Source organism: Rhinopithecus roxellana, chromosome 12, assembly GCF_007565055.1.
Source record: "Rhinopithecus roxellana isolate Shanxi Qingling chromosome 12, ASM756505v1, whole genome shotgun sequence".
NCBI classification, from domain to species: Eukaryota; Metazoa; Chordata; class Mammalia; order Primates; family Cercopithecidae; genus Rhinopithecus; species Rhinopithecus roxellana.
In genome coordinates, this window is record NC_044560.1 from 114,365,672 (window position 1) to 114,386,722 (window position 21,051).

At 56.2% G+C, this 21,051-nt stretch overlaps 1 protein-coding gene across 4 annotated transcripts; it reads right to left on the minus strand.

Moving 5' to 3' along the window:
• Positions 1-66: 66 nt before the first annotated feature.
• On the minus strand, positions 67-15,275 carry LENG8 (leukocyte receptor cluster member 8). Of its 4 annotated transcripts, none has more exons than XM_030942520.1 (16): positions 14,871-14,977; positions 12,922-13,014; positions 12,049-12,223; positions 11,561-11,662; positions 10,657-10,767; positions 9,659-9,911; positions 6,777-6,918; positions 6,313-6,516; positions 5,633-5,911; positions 5,395-5,535; positions 4,939-5,224; positions 3,991-4,092; positions 3,837-3,905; positions 3,607-3,736; positions 3,318-3,525; positions 67-1,316 (listed from the first exon to the last, which is right to left on the minus strand). In XM_030942520.1, the coding sequence occupies exons 2-16, from the start codon at positions 12,957-12,959 to the stop codon at positions 1,154-1,156; spliced, it is 2,403 nt and encodes an 800-aa protein (XP_030798380.1). In that variant the 5' UTR covers positions 12,960-13,014; positions 14,871-14,977; the 3' UTR covers positions 67-1,153. The 4 variants fall into 4 exon arrangements, with proteins under 4 accessions (XP_030798380.1, XP_030798379.1, XP_030798378.1 ...); XM_030942521.1 differs by having other exon boundaries at positions 69-1,316; positions 14,867-14,978; XM_030942519.1 differs by having other exon boundaries at positions 67-3,525; positions 14,867-15,275.
• Positions 15,276-21,051: the final 5,776 nt, after the last annotated feature.

Consider the following 21,051-nt stretch of genomic DNA (forward strand, 5'->3'; position numbering starts at 1 on the left):
CCCCAAACCTCTGGAGGTGACAATGGATGCAAACAGCCCACACAGGAAGGACAAAGCGGGAGCGTGCGCTCTCTCTCTCTCTCTTTAATTTTGGTTTCTCTCAAGCTTCCAAATGGTGCTCAGTGCTCCAAGGAAAGGAAGGAAGGAAGGAAAGGGAGGGGAGAGGAGGGGAAGGGAAGGCAGAGGAGGAACATCTGGAAAAAAAGCAGCCTGACAGTCCAGCTGTTTGCAAACTCATAGCACATCCTCCAGTTACATGGCAGAAGAGGGAGGGAGGGAGGGCCAAAAAGAAAAGGGAGAGGAGGAAGAAAAATAACTTAAACACACACACAAAGAAAAGAGAAGGCAACATGACGTGAGCTGGTGATCCATGAAGGCAGGGAGGGAGGGGAACCATTTTACCTGTGCTGAACCAAGGGAGGAATGCAGGGAGGAGGGAAGGAAAGGGGAAAAAAAAATCAGAAGAAACATTGGGGGCAGAGGGAGGAGGGGACACGGAGACAACTTTATACAACTTGAGACGAGGCGGCCCGGCCGGCGTGTCCTCAGTGCGGTGTGGTGGCGGAGGATCTGGTGCTGGTGGGGCTGGCACTTCAGGGTGGGGGGCCAAGGACGGGCACAGTCTCTAAGCAGCTCCCCTCACCCCAAACACGGAGGCCCCAAGGGGCTGGGAACAAGAGTCTGTGGCGAAGCAGGTGAGGCAGTGGGCGGTGGGCGGGCTTGCTGGATGCCCCCGCCGCAGGCGGGCACGGGCTGGATGGCCTGTCTTCTTTCCACTGGCCCCCCGGCATGGGATGGGCCAGGGCGCCGGGTCGGGTACCGGAGTGCAAGCTCGAAAGAGAGAGAGAGAAAACACTGAGACAGCATTAGTGGAGTGAAAGGCGGACACAGATGAGCCTGCAGACCATGCCCCCAACCCTCCGCTGCCCATCCCCTCCTCCCCAATCCCATCCCTCTGAGGCAAAAAATAAAAACGTAGAAAAATCTCTGTACAGACTCCCCGGTGGGAAAACGGGGGCAGGGATGGTGGCTCTTCCTGGAGCCCATTCCCCACAAATAAATTTACAACCCAAGTCCACGGCTCAAAAACAGAATCCGCAAAGGCAGCGCTGGGGGCTGCAGCCCCTGCCCCCGCCCCCTCCTCGCTGGGTGCTCAGAAGGCTGACAGCTGCGCCAGGCTGAGGCGGCAGTCGATGCTGGAGTTGTCCGGGCCCGTGTAGGCCAGGCCCAGGGGCTCTAGGAAGGCCCGGCAGGCGGCCTCGCCCTCGAAGGCCAGCTCGGCCTGCAGGTAGGAGACTGGCAGCGCAGGGCGGAAGCTATGGAGACAAGAGGAGAAGGTGATGAGGCGGGCGGGCGGGAGGGCAGGGGAGGGCCCCACGAGCGGGGAGGCCCCCCCACTCGGGTACCCACAGGATTTCCTCAGCACAGTACCTGCTGGCTTCCCCACCCGCCTCCCAGCCTCCCCACCTCAGGGGCTTGGGGGGGCCCGGGGTGGGGTTAGTGGCCCCAGCCCCCAGCTGTGCCCCCCCTCACCCTCACTTACCTGTGCAGGGGCCAGGAAGGAGAGGGGACAGGCAGGGAAGGGCCCAGCGGGCTCCTCCGCTGGCTGAGGGGCAGGGGCCAGATGGAGGGAGCAACACGTGGCAGGGGATAGGGCTGGCAGGACTGGCAGGGCCACCGTGGGGACGCAGCCCTCGCTGCTTCCCCTGCCCTGCATTACAGTGTCTTTGGGAAGCCAGGCACAGGGGTGCCAGCCAGCACTCACCACTACATACTGAAAGCAGTCACTTCTGGCTGCTGCTAAGCGACACTACTAAGCATCTAGCACGACCCAGGTCCTCAGAGCTCCCTGAACCCTCTTCCACAGGCGGTGCAGCCCTACCCTTTCTACACACACAGGAACCAAGGCACCAAGTGAGGGGCACTAAGTCCTAGAACCCGCTTCTGCTCCAAAGCCAGAGCTTCATGGAGGCCATGGGATCAGAGTCCACGCCATCTCCCAGTCTCAGCTGGCAGGGCAGGGTCAGCCTCCTTGGGGGAAAGGTGCTGACACAATGAGGTCACTGACAGACTAGGGCCCCACCCACGAGGAGCCTCACAGCTATGTTCCCAACCAAGGCCAATCAGGCATCCATTCACCAGGACGCTTGTCCAACCACAGGCCACTGTGCAGCCGGAAGCTTGAGAGCCGCCATTCATGGGGCCCATCATGGCAGCAGACTGGGCAGTCTCCTGCCTCTAACTTCCCAAGCTGGCATGGAGCTCTGGGCACGGCATCCCACATGCTCATCTTCTCCTGTGACTCCTACCCTGGCTCAGCCTCTCCCTGAAGTTGGCTTAACCCACACTAGATTCCAGAATGAGTCTCCCAATCTCCAGGCTGATGATCCCTCCCTAGCTCCAAACTATGCTGTGACTATGACCTCAAACAGAGGACCATCTGGCCAGGCACTCAAGGCCTCCATGCTGTGATTGAGCTCATGGAGGGCCACGTGGCCAGGCACTCAAGGCCTCTCCAGTCTACTGGTCAACCTCTTCGACCAGAATTTCTCCACCTTGGCAAGACTGACCTCTGGGCCCCAGTGGCAGTGGTGGGGCAGCACCCCTGGCCTCCACTTACTAGATGCCAAGAGCATCCCCTTGCTGTGACAACCAAAAACCTCTCTTGACATTGCCCAGCGTCGCCTGGGCACCTCAATCACCAGACAGAACCATGCATCTAAACATGAGTCAAGCAACTGTCCCCTACCCACAGCGAGCCAAGAGCAATGTCTAGTGAACAAAGGACACTGCAGGGGCACGGCCTGACTGGGGGCCTTTGGCACCACACCCAGTGTGGCCTCATTGCAGGTGTCTCCCTAAGTGTTTCTGGTGCTCTCCAAGGAGCTGCGTGGGACAGGGCCTTGTCCTGTTAGACCAGAGACTGCCTGGATGGTCTCTATGGTGGGAGCACAGCGACAAGCTGAGAAAGCAGAGACCTCAGGGTTCTGAGGAAGCCCAGAGCAAGGAGTGAACTAGGGGATCCAGGCAGGAGAGAACAGGAGGAAGAAATGCACAGACGGGGTGGAAAAGAGGCCCCAGAGGCAGTGAGCTGGGAACAGTGGGGAGGCGGGGAGGAGTGACCCGGAACACAGAGGTGGCCAAGAAGGAAAGCAAGAGGAACTGGAGAGGGGAGGGCTGAATGGAGAAAGATGGGGGAGCAAGGACCAGGAGAAGGGTCGGGGGCTGGGGGAGGCCTGCGGCCAGAGCTGGTCTGAGGCGGTGCGAGGCTGAAGGATGGGAAGAGCAAGGGCAGAAGGGAGCTTGGCACCACATACGTTTTGATCATGGCTTTGAGGGCGACCTTGCGTTCCCGATCTGCAAACTTGTCCACGAGGTAGCCAGACATGCAGGGTGCATGGCAGTAGAGCCGGAAAAAGCGGTGGTAGTTGCCCAGGGCCCAGGCTGTCCTTAATGCCAAGGCGTGGGCCACGCAAGGATCTGCCTTCAGTTCTCGTGTGAGGTATGCCAGCTCCGTGGTGATGTCTAGCGCCAAGACAAAGAGGGTCAAGTCAGCAGGGCTCAACCCTGGGCACCACAGCCTCCGTCCCGGGGACTGGGCCTCACCTCCCGAGTTCTTGGTGAAGATGTAGTAGAGGATTCGGTAGGCAGTAAACTCGCCCACGTTGCCAGGCAAGTTCTCGGCGTACAGCGACTTGAGCTGTGTCTGGCACTGGTTAAACTCTTCATGGTCACCCTGGAAGGCAGAGGCACAGAGGGAGGAGAGCAGAGTGAGGGTGCCGAGGGCAAAAGAGCAGCAGGAAAGGGGCTGGGGAGGCCTGCAGAGGCCAGCTCACCTTCTCCAAGGCGATCCGGGCGTGGGTCTCGTACACCTCCACCGTGAACTCGGTGCGGATGCCCTGCACCTGGGGCCATGGGGCGAGAACAAGAGTCACAAGGAGCGGGAGGCAGGACTGGCTGAGGCCAGGCCCCTCCTAGCGCGAGACTCACCGTCAGATCCTGCCGGATCGACTTCATCTGCTCGCAGGCAAACGCGTAGTCCTGCTTCTCTTTCCAGTGGGACTTGACCATGCACAGCGATTTTTTCAAAACCTGGAAAAGGAAACAGAATTAGCACTCGGAGCACAGTTCAGGTCCGGTGGGCAAGGGTTTCCACTGATTTGGTGGGAGAGTTGCAACATTAAGGAAAAAAAAAAAAAAAACCAAGGCCAGACGCAGTGGCTCACGCCTGTAATCCCAGCACTCTGGGAGGCCAAGGCAGGCGGATCATCTGAGGTCAGGAGTTTGAGACCAGCCTGGCCAACATGGTGAAACCCCGTCTCTACTAAAAACACAAAAATTAGCCGGGTGTGGTGGCGCACGCCTATAATCCCAGCCACTCAGGAGGCTGAGGCAGGAGAATCACTTGAAGCCGGGGAACGGAGGTTGCAGTGAGCCAAGACCACACTATTGTACTCCAGCTTGGGCAACAGAGCAAGACTCTCTCCCCCGCCAATTAAAAAGAAAGAAAAAGAAAAAACACACAAGACATGGGTTAAGAGTGGCCACCCCACACCCATTTCCCTGTAAACACACGGCTGTTCACATGTTCTGCAGCAGAACAGTGAGGACGCCAAACCCTGGAAGCACAGACCCCGGTGCCCCACAGCCCATGGGCCTGGGAGAAGGCTTTATGCTCCACGTCACCTAAGCCAGGGACCACGGCCCAGAGGTCAAGCGATTCGCCGGCCAAACTGCACACCCGCCATGCAGGATCCAGGGCAGCAGTATGCCTTCGCGCTCCTCTCAGGACGCAGACTGGCCAAGGCTTCCTGGCCGGGCTTCCCCCGCCATACCAGAGCCCCCGTGTGGCCTCTGCCACCCCCCAGGTTGGCTCTCCAAGTCCTGAGCCAGCAGGGCCTCACAGAGCAGAACTGCCCAGCCCAGCCGGGCACTTACTGCCACAGGGCGCACGGTGGACGGGTCGGGGGCACAGGTGAGGCGCAGGTAGTGCTTGGTGATGTCAGGGCAGGTGCCCACGATCTGCAGCTCCTGCCAGTCAGGGTCGGCCCCGCTGCTCTCCAGGCTGCTCATCTGCAGCACCAGGGGCTCAAGGCGCAGACGGCGGGAGTGTCCGTGCTGGAAGCGAGCTGCCCGCTTCTGCTTCTTCAGCTCGCGCTCGGGGTCCTCGCACTCCAGCGCCGCCATCTTCTTTCGACTGCGCTTGGTGGAAGCCAGATCATGCCTAGGAAGGGGTGAGGGGCAGTGAGCGGGACGGGTGTTTCCAGCCACCCTACAGCCTCGCCTCTTTGGCAGCTGGCTATCCACCTGTCTAGCCCTCTTCCTCCTTCTCCCACAGGTCCCCAGTACCCTCCTCCACCCTGACCTGTGTCTCAAGCCCCCACCCAGTCTCACCTCTTCCCACGCTGTGCCCTGCCTCGGCCCCGATCCATATGGGCCCCTCGACCACCCCGGCCCTTAGGGGGCGGGTTCCTGCGGCCCACAGGGTGACACTCATTTCCTGAGTAGGAACTGTCGGAGTCTGAGTGGGAGTCACTGCAGGAAGAAGCAGGAAGATCAGGCCTGAAACACCTCCCCCCTCCCCCACACCCCCACACCCCCCCACCCCGACCGAGGCCTGGAGCCTCAGTACCTTCTGCGGAAGTGGCGGGTTGGGGACCTGGAGGAGGAGCGGGAGCGGGAGTCTGTGCTGGACGAAGAGCTGTTGTCCTTCATGAAGACGTTGCGGTTGCCAAACTTGGTGAAGCTGTTGCCTCGGGCTCGACCAGCACCCCCAGCCCCCGGTGTCCCTCGCTGGGACGGGGCACCCCCGCCCCTAGTCGCTGAGCCCACACCTCTAGGAGGGTGAAGGCTGCTAGGGGCCTCCCACCGCTTCTTCTTAGGGCTCTCGGCCACAGGTTCCCGGGTCAGCCTGAGGATACAGCATGGCAGGGCATCACCATCCCCACCAGACACCGGCAGGGCGGCCAATACCACCTCCCTCAATCTACCAACCCACCTCTGAAAGGAAAGGCACTTACCCCAGGCGACTCAGCTATTACAGTGCAGAAATGAGACGCAAACCCAGGTTTTCTGTGTCCAGAGGGTGCGCTTAACCACTAAGCAATGCACACCTCTCCAGCATCCATGGTCCCCACCCCATCCCACCCCACTGGCCTTCCAACCAGGACTTCATTCCCTCGGGATCCGACTTTCCGGTTCATTTCTCTTTGGAGCTCCTGGTACCTGGGACCCCCAACTCTCCTACCTCCATACCCGGCCCGTGCTTCGCACAGCACCACCCTCTCACCTACGTCCCCCACCCACACTAACCCTGGCAGGGGCTCTCGGCTCCAGTCAATGGTATAGGCCGAGCCGTCCTGCAGCCGCGCCTGCAGCACCTCCTTGAGCAGCTTTTCCGTGCGGTCCTTGTCCTCCTCCGACTCACAGGCGGTGAAGCAGCGCTCCACATACTCTTTCATGTCCTGGGGCCAGTCGTCGGGCTTCCCAGACAGGTTCCCCCGGGCAGAGGACCCACTGCGGGAGGACAGAGGAGGGGCTCAGTTGTAGAGAATTCCCAGACTCAGAAGACCATCCCCAGCACCACTCTGAGCGGACACACAGGGGGACACAGGCCCCATGTTTTCCTTCTGTCTCCTTCAGTGCCCACAGCAACCCCCAAGGGAGGGTCCTTCTCCCCTTTCCAGAGGTGCGCACTGAGGCTCGGGGTGGGCACTGGACCACAGACGCTGAGTGCAGTGTGTGGGGCTGTGACGGGGCAAGCGGGCAGACGTCACCTGTGGTTCTGAGCTTTCTCAGGGTTGGGCTGGGGGCCGAAGCCGCCATGCTGGCCCTCTGCGCTGGAGCCAAAGCTCTGGGTGGTGACAGCAAACGGTCGCTTCTGGATGTTGAACTTGAGACCTCCAGTCCCGGGGGCCGCTGCAAGGCAGCAAAAGCTAGGGTTAGGCCATTCCCCAGCACATCCAGAGGTCCCCAGGGGACAGCAGGATGTGGAAATGCAGGGAGGAGCGGTCAGGTTCTAGAGGAGGGCTCCAGCACACATGCGCCTGGTCCAAAGCAGCCCCACCCCAAGCCTGGCGATCACAACACCCAGAAATAAGGAGCAGCACACAGCACACGCCTCACACCCAGGAGCTGTGTGGGCCCCACCCCAAGCCTGGCGATCACAACACCCAGAAATAAGGAGCAGCACACAGCATACGCCTCACACCCAGGAGCTGTGCGGGCCCCACCCCAAGCCTGGCGATCACAACACCCAGAAATAAGGAGCAGCACACAGCATACGCCTCACACCCAGGAGCTGTGCGGGCCCCACCCCAAGCCTGGCGATCACAACACCCAGAAATAAGGAGCAGCACACAGCATACGCCTCACACCCAGGAGCTGTGTGGGCCCCACCCCAAGCCTGGCGATCACAACACCCAGAAATAAGGAGCAGCACACAGCATACGCCTCACACCCAGGAGCTGTGCGGGCCCCACCCCAAGCCTGGCGATCACAACACCCAGAAATAAGGAGCAGCACACAGCATACGCCTCACACCCAGGAGCTGTGCGGGCCCCACCCCAAGCCTGGCGATCACAACACCCAGAAATAAGGAGCAGCACACAGCATACGCCTCACACCCAGGAGCTGTGTGGGCCCCACCCCAAGCCTGGCGATCACAACACCCAGAAATAAGGAGCAGCACACAGCATACGCCTCACACCCAGGAGCTGCGCGGGCCCCACCCCAAGCCTGGCGATCACAACACCCAGAAATAAGGAGCAGCACACAGCATACGCCTCACACCCAGGAGCTGCGCGGGCCCCACCCCAAGCCTGGCGATCACAACACCCAGAAATAAGGAGCAGCACACAGCATACGCCCCACCCCAAGCCTGGCGATCACAACACCCAGAAATAAGGAGCAGCACACAGCATACGCCTCACACCCAGGAGCTGCGCGGGCCCCACCCCAAGCCTGGCGATCACAACACCCAGAAACAAGGAGCAGCACACAGCATACGCCTCACACCCAGGAGCTGCGCGGGCCCCACCCCAAGCCTGGCGATCACAACACCCAGAAACAAGGAGCAGCACACAGCATACGCCTCACACCCAGGAGCTGCGCGGGCCCCACCCCAAGCCTGGCGATCACAACACCCAGAAATAAGGAGCAGCACACAGCATACGCCTCACACCCAGGAGCTGCGCGGGCCCCACCCCAAGCCTGGCGATCACAACACCCAGAAATAAGGAGCAGCACACAGCATACGCCTCACACCCAGGAGCTGCGCGGGCCCCACCCCAAGCCTGGCGATCACAACACCCAGAAATAAGGAGCAGCACACAGCATACGCCCCACCCCAAGCCTGGCGATCACAACACCCAGAAATAAGGAGCAGCACACAGCATACGCCTCACACCCAGGAGCTGCGCGGGCCCCACCCCAAGCCTGGCGATCACAACACCCAGAAACAAGGAGCAGCACACAGCATACGCCTCACACCCAGGAGCTGCGCGGGCCCCACCCCAAGCCTGGCGATCACAACACCCAGAAACAAGGAGCAGCACACAGCATACGCCTCACACCCAGGAGCTGCGCGGGCCCCACCCCAAGCCTGGCGATCACAACACCCAGAAATAAGGAGCAGCACACAGCATACGCCTCACACCCAGGAGCTGCGCGGGCCCCACCCCAAGCCTGGCGATCACAACACCCAGAAATAAGGAGCAGCACACAGCATACGCCTCACACCCAGGAGCTGCGCGGGCCCCACCCCAAGCCTGGCGATCACAACACCCAGAAATAAGGAGCAGCACACAGCATACGCCTCACACCCAGGAGCTGCGCGGGCCCCACCCCAAGCCTGGCGATCACAACACCCAGAAATAAGGAGCAGCACACAGCATACGCCCCACCCCAAGCCTGGCGATCACAACACCCAGAAATAAGGAGCAGCACACAGCATACGCCTCACACCCAGGAGCTGCGCGGGCCCCACCCCAAGCCTGGCGATCACAACACCCAGAAACAAGGAGCAGCACACAGCATACGCCTCACACCCAGGAGCTGCGCGGGCCCCACCCCAAGCCTGGCGATCACAACACCCAGAAATAAGGAGCAGCACACAGCATACGCCTCACACCCAGGAGCTGCGCGGGCCCCACCCCAAGCCTGGCGATCACAACACCCAGAAATAAGGAGCAGCACACAGCATACGCCTCACACCCAGGAGCTGCGCGGGCCCCACCCCAAGCCTGGCGATCACAACACCCAGAAATAAGGAGCAGCACACAGCATACGCCTCACACCCAGGAGCTGCGCGGGCCCCACCCCAAGCCTGGCGATCACAACACCCAGAAATAAGGAGCAGCACACAGCATACGCCCCACCCCAAGCCTGGCGATCACAACACCCAGAAATAAGGAGCAGCACACAGCATACGCCTCACACCCAGGAGCTGCGCGGGCCCCACCCCAAGCCTGGCGATCACAACACCCAGAAATAAGGAGCAGCACACAGCATACGCCTCACACCCAGGAGCTGCGCGGGCCCCACCCCAAGCCTGGCGATCACAACACCCAGAAATAAGGAGCAGCACACAGCATACGCCTCACACCCAGGAGCTGCGCGGGCCCCACCCCTCGAGCCCCGCAGGGCTCTGCCGACTTACGTTTCATGCGGTTCCACAGTTGTTGACTCTTCTTGGGCTTGGCAGCTTCAGTGTAGCCGTGTGGCCCATAGGCCTGGCCTGTGGCGGGCCCCGCCGGGCTGTGCTGCGTGGCTGGAGCTGTCCCAGGCTGAGGGCCACTGTTCAGCGTGTGAGCCCCATGCGGGGGATTTGAGGGCTGAGGGGGCTGAGCCGACGGCAGCTGCTGAGGGGGAGCCTGGTAGGACATGCTCTCATCCATGCCGGGGACTGGGGGCTGCAGAAGGAAGCAGGCGCTAAGCACGGGAGGCAGATTCGGGAGCTGGCGAGTGGCACTCAGCCCTCACCATGAGGACACAGTGGTCACAGCACTCAACCCTCCCGTGACCTTCCCACATGTGCTCATTCGAGTCCTCAGTAGCTCTCTGAGGTTAACATTTGTTAACAACCTTTTCACAGCTGACAAGGCTCCAGCTCAGAGACTAAGCAACTTCCCAGGGCCCTGAGCTACGAAGCAGCAACTGGCAGCGTCTCAATGCTGGAGTAACAGCCACCGACAACACACCCACTCCAGCGCTGCCATCTGAGCGCACACACTCATGAAGCACGAGGACGAGGCTACCATCCTTCCTGCTTCCGAGAGCGGACTGAGATGCGTACGTAATTACACCAGGGGTGGGCACGCTGGGATTCAAACCCACGTCTACCTGCCTCCTAGGCACTAGCCCGGCCATTCCTCCAAGCTGCACCTTAAATGCAAAACCCAACCCGTGTGCGCACGCGTGTGGGTGACCACACTGGGGCAAAAGATGTCTTTCAACATCTCAGGTCTAGCCTTGGCTCAGCCTTAAACCCACCCTAGGTTCAAACACTATGCTTTGTCCTCCTCATTTTCAGATCAGGAGTTGCTTGGAAGGAAGAAAGCAGTTTAAGGAGCACAGGCCATTCCTCATTGACAGCTCATTCAAAAATCTACATTTCCTCTGCTTGAGCACAGCATGGGAGCTGGGCTAGGGTGTTACCTGGTTCAGAGTCCCTTGGTGCTGGGGTGCGGATGGCTGCTGGGGTGTGGCTGAGCCATAGGAGCTGGCCATCCCATACTGGGAAGGGGAGCCGTAGCTCTGGTACATGCTCTGCAAAGGTGCAGGGAGGGAGGGTTTAGTGGGAGGCCTGCCCTTTCCACTTCCCCAGCCCGCTCAGGAACTACACCAGCCATGGCCCTCTACCAATCCCTCACCCCTTTCTCTCTCCACTATATTAATGCACCACACCCTCTCATATACTAAAAAAAGAAAAACCTGTCAATCCCACCTCTCACTTAGCTAGTTCTCAGAAGAATATAATCAACAATACTGAGTGCCAACTTTTCTAAGCACCACAACGAACAGTAAGAAGGAAAACCCATGCTCTAATGAAGCTTGTGCTTGAATTACATGCCCAGCCGTATACATCAATATGTAATATATCCAGCAATAAGGATCATGAACAATAAAAAGGCAAAGAAAGGGAGAGAGACAGGTTGCAAGGCAGGAATGCTACTTTCCATCAGTGTGTCAGGTAGAGGCTCTCTGAAGGCGGCATCTGAGCAGAGACCTCCAAGAGGCGGCAACACAGGGAGCACTGCAGCCAGGGCAAAGCAAGAGTGGGCCTGGCGGGGGCGGGCATCACGGAGGTCTCTGCTTCGATGGCCATGGCAGAATGAGCATGGGGAGAGAAGGGACCAGAACCAGGTATGTAGGACCTTGTGGCTCGTGGTGGGGACCTTGGAATGCACCTCATGGGCAAGTAGAGGGTTTCTAGCAGTTATCACTGCTATCTCCAGTGCATCCACCAGCGGGCGGCATCCCGGCTGACTCCGCCCCCCGGCCCCGCCCCATCCCGGCCGACTCCGCCCCCCCGGCCCCGCCCCACCGGCTGGGCACTCACCATGGGGTAGTAGTAGCCGTAGGGGTAGGCATAGTTGTACTGCTGGTACCACTGGTAGTACTGCTGCTGTTGCAAAGCCGAGGCTTCCGCCTGGGACACGTACTGGGGAACCAGAGAGGCACATGTGCCGTCAGCAGCCCAAATCCACAGGCACACGGCCCCCAAATGGCAAGCCTGTGGTTGACTGGTGGGTAATTGCCAAGGGATGAAACTGGGTTCACGTATCTGCAAAGTGAGCCACCGTCTCCACCATGAGACTCACACACCTTAGAAACCAGGGGCATGGGCGTGGCCTCCCTCTTCAGAACCACACCACACCCCAGGTTCCTCAAGGAAACGGAACTTTTCCCTGTTCAGACTTAGATACCCTGGAACATCTTTTTATGTTTCCCCTCAGAGCACCCCGTCCGAATGACACAAGAGGACGCCAGACTGTGTCTCTCCCACGGCCACTGGCTCAGGGTACCCCAGCCCCATGTCCTTCTCACTTGTGCACTGGCCACAGGCCCATTGCTGCTGGACTTGGCAGAGCTGCCGGCGGCTCCTGACTTGCTGATGCTGGCCAGGGCCTGGCGGGCCTTCTCCCACTCCGGGTTCTCGTGCATTGGCGTCTCCATGCCATTCTCTCGGCCTGCCCCAGCCACCATGCTGTACTGAGAAGACCTACAGAGAGAGGACTTCAAGTCATACCTGTTCTCCCCACTGTACACAGGTGGGCAAGTTGGGAGGCAAATTCCAGCCCCTGGATCCCAAATCTAACTGTTATTACCTATCTAAGCCTAAGTTTTCTAATCTGTACTATGCTGACAAAGGGTTTCTGCTTCAGAGTCTTCTGGGAGGGACAAATGAGATCACCCACTTAAGGTACTTATCCGAGAGCCTGGCACACAGGAGTTGTTAAAACCAAACACAACAATGAGCAGAACCCACAGAACTGAACACAGGCCCTGGCACCTCCTAGGGCTATGTCTATCATGAATCCATGAATTCCGTCTGACATCACCCCAGTCAGCAGGTTATCACGCTATTTGGAGAAAAAATAAGGAGTTTGCAGAAAAACAAATAAATGACTGTGTATTGAGTGTTGGGAACCTGCCTCCTAATGATACCTGCTTGAATGAATCATCACAATTCTGCAAAGCAAGCACTGTACTGTGAAACATGAAAGCTCAAAGAGGTAAGGCTTGCCCTCTCCACACAACCAAATGCTTCCCTCTGTGTCTGCCTCACCACCCCCCCACCCACAGGGATTGTGGCATCACTTCCCCTGAGGCCACCTGAGGTCCCACCCCAGAGGACAGCACTGGGTCTCGCTTCCTCTCTCCCTCCCGGCCGGCCTCCATCCCTCTCGCCTCACTAACCAATCTGTGCCACGTTGATCACCCACGTTGGCCGCCATCTGGACCTTGGGGTAGAAGGGGTGGACCTCGGGAGCCAGACTGCTTTTTCACTGTCTGTGAGAAAAAGAACGAGTTAGGGAGACTTAAGGGGGAGCTAAAAACATGTCACAAAGTGGGGAAGAAAAGTAGATGGACTCACGAAAAGCCAAGTAGAAAAGCGGAGGCTGACAGAGAAGCCACTGGGGTCAAGGATCTGAGGAGTTCTGGGTGTGGCCTAAAAAGGCTGGAGGATGAGGAGAAGCCCCTGGCCGCTTTGTAGTGCTCCAGGTGGAAAACAAAGGATTTGGAAACAGGGAAGCCTGAACAGAATTCCCAAAAGGAAGGAGGAGGGTCTAAAATCCATGTGAGCAAAGAGAGGGTGTGACGAAAGGTCGAGAAGGTGGGAGTGCCTCCACCAAGGGGAGAAGTTCTAAAAAAAATTCTAGGGGCCAGGTGTGGTGGCTCACGCCTATAATCCCAGCACTTTGGGAGGCCGAGGCAGGCGGGTCACCTGAGGTCGGGAGTTTGAGACCAGCCTAACCAACATGGAGTAACCCCGTCTCTACTAAAAATACAAAATTAGCTGGGCATGGTGGCACATGCTTGTAATCCCAGCTACTAGGGAGGCTGAGGCAGGAGAATCGCTTGAACACGGGAGGCGGAGGGCAGTGAGTTGAGATTGCGCACCATTGCTCTTCAGCCTGGGCAGCAAGAGCGAAACTCTGTCTCCAAAAAAAAAAAAAAAAAAAAATTCTAGGGAATACGGGTTGTGAAAGGAACCTGAACCAACAGAATGGATGCTATAATGAGAAATGTCTGAGGGAACCCTTAAGGCTGAGAGAGTGGAAAGGTTTCCGAGAACTCTAAAAAAGACAATGCCGACGTGAACCCCAACGTGAAGAAACGGGTTCTTAGCACTGAGAGACTGATTTCAAAAAGGTCTCTGAAGGCCAGTAAAGAGACCGACGTGGGAGTCCTCAGTGGGACTACCCCTGCCTACTTCCACGGGAAGCAGGGGTAGGGCTGGGAGAGAAACGGGATCACCTTGGTTGGGTGTCTGGACATAAAGCTTTGGGAATGCCAAAGAAGACCCAAAACATGTTCAAGGAATTAAGAGTGGGGTAGAGAGAACTGGAAGAAAAGTGGAGTGTCTCCGGGGCGAGGACTGCGAAGCCTAAACTCCCGAGAGGGAGTAACTGATAAGTAGGATAATGAATCCTGCAGGAGAACCGGAATTCTCACAAGTTGACGGGACAGGAACAGGAGTCTGGAGCTGGGGGAAAGCCCTAGAAACGCAAAGGCTTAACTTAAACAAGACACAGGGCGTGAGTAGAGACGAGGGATCGTGGCGGGGACACAGGAAAAGGAGCCCCCGGGCAGAAGGGAGATCAGAAACAAGGTCAGGAGTTGGGGGCTGGGAAGAAGACTCCCGGACGGGTCTCAAGAACGGGGACAGGCACCAGACGTGAGGCCTGGGGTCCCGGGAGCACCTGGGCGTCCCGCAGGCTGGGCGAAGGCAAAGGAGGACGCCGGGTGGAGGAGGCCGCCCGGATCCCCAAGACTGGCCACGGAGCCACTGCTCAGGCCGCGCCTGCGCACCACGCCCCAGACAGAATCGCTGGAGTCGCCCGTCGCCCGGGGCAACATCCGGCCAATGGAGAGTGAGGGGCGCGCCCCGGGGCCCCAAGAACTCCGAGGAAGAGGGACGGAGAGTGGAAGACTAAGGCGCACGCGCGCTAGTGCCCGAACGCGCGCCCCCAGGCCCGGTGCGCAGGCGCAGTGGCTGCCCCCTGCCCCGCCACACCCTGTCGACGCTCGCGCGCGGCGTCTGCTGCTGCGACAGCCGAGAAGGCCTCGGGGCTCGCGGGACTCAAGACCGAAAGGAGATGCTATCCCCGCCCGCCTGCTCGCCCGCCGCTCCCCTTACCAACCAGGACCCTTCGCTGCAGGGACACGCCAACAACCACCCAGGCGATTAGCAACACGGCCACGACACCGATCGGCCACCCGGCTGGCTCTGGTCTTCTTTGGCTTCGACGTCCTGACCGCGGCGTCCTGACGTCACGCGGCGACCTCGCCCCGCCTCGCTCGGCCCGGCACAGCCAATGACCGCCACGAGCTACCCTTGAGCCCGCCCTCCCGCCCACGCACTAGCGCATGAGCATTTTAAGGCAGGCCGGAAGTCTGGGTGGGTACGGTGGCCCCGAGGGGACAAGTGAGGCCGCAGTAGCTGTTTTTGCGTCCCACGCAGCCCCGTTTTGTTGTTGTTGTTGTTCTCGTTCTCGGAGACGGAGTATTGCTCTTGCTGTGTCATCGCCCAGGATGGAGTGCAGTGGCGCGATCTCGCCTCACTGCAACCTCCGCCTCCCGGGTTCAAGCAATTCTCCTGCCTCAGCCTCCGGAGTAGCTGGGATTACAGGCGCGCGCCCCTATACCCGGCTAATTTTTGTATTTTTAGTAAAGATGGGGTTTCACCCTGTTGGCCAGGCTGGTCTCGAGCTCCTAATCTCATGATCCGTCCTCCTCGGCCTCCCAAGTGATGGGATTACGGGCGTGAGCCACCGCGCCCGGCCGCAACCTTGTTTTAACTGAGTCAGTGGGAGCCATTACTGTTCCTCCATGTACACTGGCGTGACAAGAGTTACGGGATTGTCCACCGCACCGTGATGTGGAAGCCCTGGGGACAGAATGATAAAGAAAGGGGGTGAGGAACAGCTCCCCCCGGAAGAGCGGGCTTCCCTAGTCAATGAATCTGGAAGGGCGCAGTGGAGGGGGCGCGGCGAGTTCAGATGGACGGAGGCTGGAAGCTGGCCCGGTTGGAGGGGGATGGGTGTAGCATTGGCAGGGGCGCTGGGGTGGAAGTGTGTGGGGTCACAGGTGTGTAAGGGTGGGCGCGGAGCGGACCCCCAAAGGTCACTGAGGTCAGGCTGAGGCATTGGACCAAATCTGTACATAGGCATTTCTCTGAACTCCGCGCCACCTTTTGAGAGCCATCTGTTTCCATCCAGGACTCGGATACAAATTATCCGGTCTGCTGCAGGGACCGGTCACTGTGTCACAGCGAGTGGTAGGATTTAAGAGGCAGTTTTCCTCCTTATTTTGTACCATTATGAACTTTTAGCTTGAAAAGCACATGCCATTTTCATAAGTATGTATTATTTTGTTAGTGCTAGCATAGATCTTTTTCCGTTATTTTACTGTGTGTCGGGTGGGGGGTTGTTTTCGTTTGTTTTTGTTTGGGTTTTGTTTTTTGTTTTCGTTTTTTTGTTTTGGTACCACACTTTTTGTTCCGGAATAATTTTGGATTTATTCAAAACCTTGCCAAGGCCGGGCGCGGTGGCTCACACCTGTAATCCCAACACTTTGGGAGGCCAAGGTGGGTGGATCACCTGAGGTCAGGAGTTCAAGATCAGCCTGACCGACAAGGTGAAGTCCTGTCTCTACTAAGAATACAAAAATTAGCTGGGCGCGGTGACGCGTGCATCTGTAATCCCGGCTACTCCGGAGGCTGAGGCAGGAGAATCGCTTGAATCCAGGAGGCCGAGGTTGCAGTGAGCCGAGGTTACGCCATTGCACTCCAGCCTGGGCATCAAGAGTGAAACTCAGGTCGGCCGGGCGCGGTGGCTCAAGCCTAAACCTGTAATCCCAGCACTTTGGGAGGCCGAGACGGGCGGATCACGAGGTCAGGAGATCGAGACCATCCTGGCTAACACGGTGAAACCCCATCTCTACTAAAAAAAAAATACAAAAAACTAGCCGGGCGAGGTGGCGGCGCCTGTAGTCGAGCTACTCGGGAGGCTGAAGCAGGAGAATAGCGGGAACCCGGGAGGCGGAGCTTGCAGTGAGCTGAGATCCGGCCACTGCACTCCAGCCTGGGCGACAGAGCGAGACTCCGTCTCAAAAAAAAAAAAAAAAAAAGTGAAACTCTTGTCTCCAAAAAAAGAAAAGTTGCAAAGATCATACGCAGTCCAGCGTATTTTATGCCCAGTTTCATCTGATGCTGTCATCAGAAGCATCAACAAAAGTGCTTTGTTACAGATACTGACAGGATGCATTAGTGTAACTAAATCCCAGACTTTACTGGGATTTCACCTTTTCCTCCAATGTGTTCTTTACATGCCACAGTCCGAGCCAGAACCCACACTCCATTTAGCTTTCTTTTACTTGTTGTATTTAGGGCGGGTTTCTTGTAGATAGCATGTAGTTGGATCTCACTTTTTTTTGCCCAAGCGAACAGTGTCTGCCTTTTAAAAGAGGTGTTTATAACTGTACTTTTATTTTTTATGTCTTATTCTTTTAGCATTCTGTACACAGACACAGCGATAAAATGAAATGACTGGAACTTAAATGTGAAAACTCTTACATTACAATTAAGCCCACAATTACATACATTTATCTTACATGTCAGTAAAAAAAAAAAAAAATATGAAAACAGGACGAATTATATCCCAAAAGAACCCCAAAATAGAAAAAATACCTAAGAAATGTGTCTAACCATGAAAAGTACTGTTCTCTTGGTGTCTTCCGTGTACTTAAGTACAAAACATTGTTGCCTCTGATTAATGCACCCTGTACTAATTTTTCTGTGGTCCAGTTACATATTTGGTCAAATCCAGCACTAAGTTCATGTACTATCCAGGCAAACCAGCACCCCTCCCTTAATCCACTTCAGAATTTTACCCCAACTGTGTGATGATTTGCTCTAAGAAGTCACTAGGGGGTTGCTTTTTTTTTAATCTATTATTTTATCTTATTTTTTTTTTTTTTTTTTTTGAGACTGCTCTGTCGCCCAGGCTGGAGTGCAGTAGCACGATGTCAGCGCACTGCAACCTCTGCCTCCCAGGTTCAAGCAATTCTTGTGCCTCAGCCTCCCAGTAGCTGGGATTACAGGCATGCACCACCACACCCAGCTGATTTTTGTATTTTTAACGGAGACGGTTTCACAGTGTCGAGCAGGCTGGTCTCGAATTCCCAATCTCAGGTGACCCGCCCGCCTCCGCCTCCCAAAGTGCTGGGATTACAGGCATGAGCCACTGCGCCTGTCCAGTAGGGCGTTGCTTCTGAACGCTTACTTTAATAATCTTGGGTGGGCCAGATGCGGTGGCTCACGCCTATAACCCTAGCACTTTGGGAGACTGAGGCAGGTGGATCCCCTGAGGTCAGGAGTTCGAGACCAGCCTGGCCAACATGGCGAAACCCCGTCTCTACTAAAAATGCAAAAAAATTAGCCGGGCGTGGTGGCGCATGCCTGGAATCCCAGCTACTCCGGAGGCAGGAAACCTGAGTTTGGAATCCTAGCTCTTTTACTTAACCAGCCGTATGAGTTGGGAAACTCATTATTTTCCTTCTCTTGGCTCCAGATTCCTCATCTTGCAGCTGGGATCCAGAGTTCTCACTCCAGGAGCCCAACCACAGCAAAAACCAAAACTGAGGCCGGGCGCGGTGGCTCAAGCCTGTAATCCCAGCACTTTGGGAGGCCGAGACGGGCGGATCACGAGGTCAGGAGATCGAGACCATCCTGGCTAATATGGTGAAACCCCGTCTCTACTAAAAAATACAAAAAACTAGCCGGGCGAGGTGGCGGGCACCTGTAGTCCCAGCTACTCGGGAGGCTGAGGCAGGAGAATGGCGGGAACCCGGGAGGTGGAGCTTGCAGTGAGCTGAGATCCGGCCACTGCACTCCAGCCTGGGCGACAGAGCCAGACTCCGTCTCAAAAAAAAAAAAAAAAAAAACCAAAACTGTACTTTTTTTTTTTTTTTTTTGGAGACAGGGTCTCTCATTCTGTCACCCAGGCTGGAGTGCAGTGGCGTGATCTCAATCTCAGCTCACAGCAGCTTCAACCTCCCAGGCTCAAGTGATCCTCCTGCCTCAGCTACGCAGTGTGATGGTATTTTGTTATAACAACCAGAATGTAGTTAAGACATTTATTGAAGGATATCTTGGTTCCTTCCAAGTTTTTGGCAATGATCAGTAAAGCTGCCATAAACATGCACGTGCAGATTTCTTTGTGGGCACAAGTTTTCAGCCCATCTGTGTAAGTACTGGGGAGCACTGTTGCTGGTTTGTGTTCTACGAGTATGTTTAGGATTCTGAGAGACTGCCACACTGTCCTCCGAAGTAGCTGTACCATTCTGCATTGCCAACACCAATGAATGCGAGTTTCTGTCGCTCCGCATTTCTGCCAGCATTTGGTGGTGCCAGCATTTTGGATTTGGCAGTCTAATAGGTATGTAGTGGTATCTTGTCTTTTCTTTTTGAGACAGAGTCTCACTGTGTCTCCCAGGCTGGAGTGCAGTGCAGTGGTGTGGTCTCAGCTCACTGCAACCTCTGCCTCCCGGGTTCAAGCAATTCTCCTGCCTCAGCCTCCCAAGTAGCTGGAGCTACAGGCGTGTGCCACCACATCCGGCTAATTTTTGTATTTTTAGTAGAAACGGGGTTTCACCATGTTGGCCAGGATGGTCTCGATCACTTGACCTCGTGATCCACCTGCCTCAGCCTCCCGAAATGCTGGGATTACAGGCGTGAGCCACCACACCCGACCAGTGGTGTCTTGTTTTAATGTGCCGTTCCCTAATGACGTACGGTGAACATCTTTTCCTATGCTTATTTGCCATCTATATTAGGGTTCTCCAGAGGGCCAGAACTAACAGGATATATGTGTATATTGAAAGGGAGTTCATTGGGGAGAATTGGCTCACACGGTCATCAGGCAAAGTCCCACCATAGGCCGTCTTCGAGCTGAGGAAGGAAGAAGCCAGTCATGTCTCAAAGTCCGAAAGCCTCAAAAGTAGGGAAGCCAATGGCCAGCCAGTCTGTGGCAGAAGGCCCAAGAGTCCCCAGCAAACCACTGGGAGAAGTTCAGGAGTCCAAAGGCCAAAGAACCTGGAGTCTAATGTCCAAGGACAGAAAGCATCCAGCACAGGAGAAAGATGAAAGCCAGACAACTCAGCTAGCCAGCCCCTCCCACCTTCTGCCTGTTTTGTTCTAGCCACGCTGGCAGCCAACTGGATGGTGTCCACTCACACTGAGAGTGGGTCTTCCTCTCCCACTCCCCTGACTCAAATGTCAGTCTCCGCTGGCAACACCTCACAGACACACCCAGAAACAATCTTTTTTTTTTTTTTTTTTTTTGAGACAAAGTCTCACTCTATCACCCAGGCTGGAGTGCCCTGGCACCATCTCGGCTCACTCCAACGTCCGCTTCCCGGTTCAAGCAATTCTTCTGCCTCAGCCTCCTGAGTAGCTGGGACTACAGGCACGTGCCACCAGGTTCAGCTAATTTTTGTGTTTTTAGTAGAGACGGGGTTTCACCATATTGGCCAGGCTGGTCTCAAATTCCTGCCCACCTCGGCCTCCTGTAGTGCTGGGATTACAGGTGTAAGCCACCATGTCTGGCCTCTTTTCCTGTTTTTTAATCAGATTGTTTTCCTGTTAACTAAGTTTTCAGAGCCCTTTGTATATCTTGGATAACAGTCCTTAATGAGATAGGTCTCTTGCAAATAGGTTATCCCAGGCCACAGCTTGTTTTCTCATCATATTAAAAATGTTTTTCAAAGAGCAGAGGGTTTTTTTAATTATTATTTTAATAAAGTCCAGCTTGTAAGTTTCTTTCATGGAGCACGCCTTTGATGTATCAAAAAATTTATCATGGCCAGACACAGTGGCTCACAGCTATAATCCTGGTATTTTGGGAGGCTGAGGTGGGCGGATCACTTGAGGCCAGGAGTTTGAGACCAGCCTGGCCAACATGGCAAAACCCCATCTCTACTAAAAATACAAAAATTAGCCGGGCGTGGTGGCGCACAACTGTAATTCCAGCTACTCAGGAGGCTGAGGTGTGAGAATCACTTGAACCCAGGAGGCAGAGGTTGCAGTGAGCCAAGATTCTGCCAGTGTACTCCAGCCTGGGCAACAGAGTGAGAGTCTTGTCTCAAAAAAAAAAAAAAAAAAAATTCACAAAACCCAGTCATCCAGATTTTCTCCTAGGTTGTCTTCTAGGAGTTTTATAGTTTTGCGTTTAACATTCAGGTCTATGATCAATTTTGAATTAATTTTTGTGAAGAGACTAAGGTCTGTGTCTAGATTGTATTTATTTATTTTTGGCATGTTGA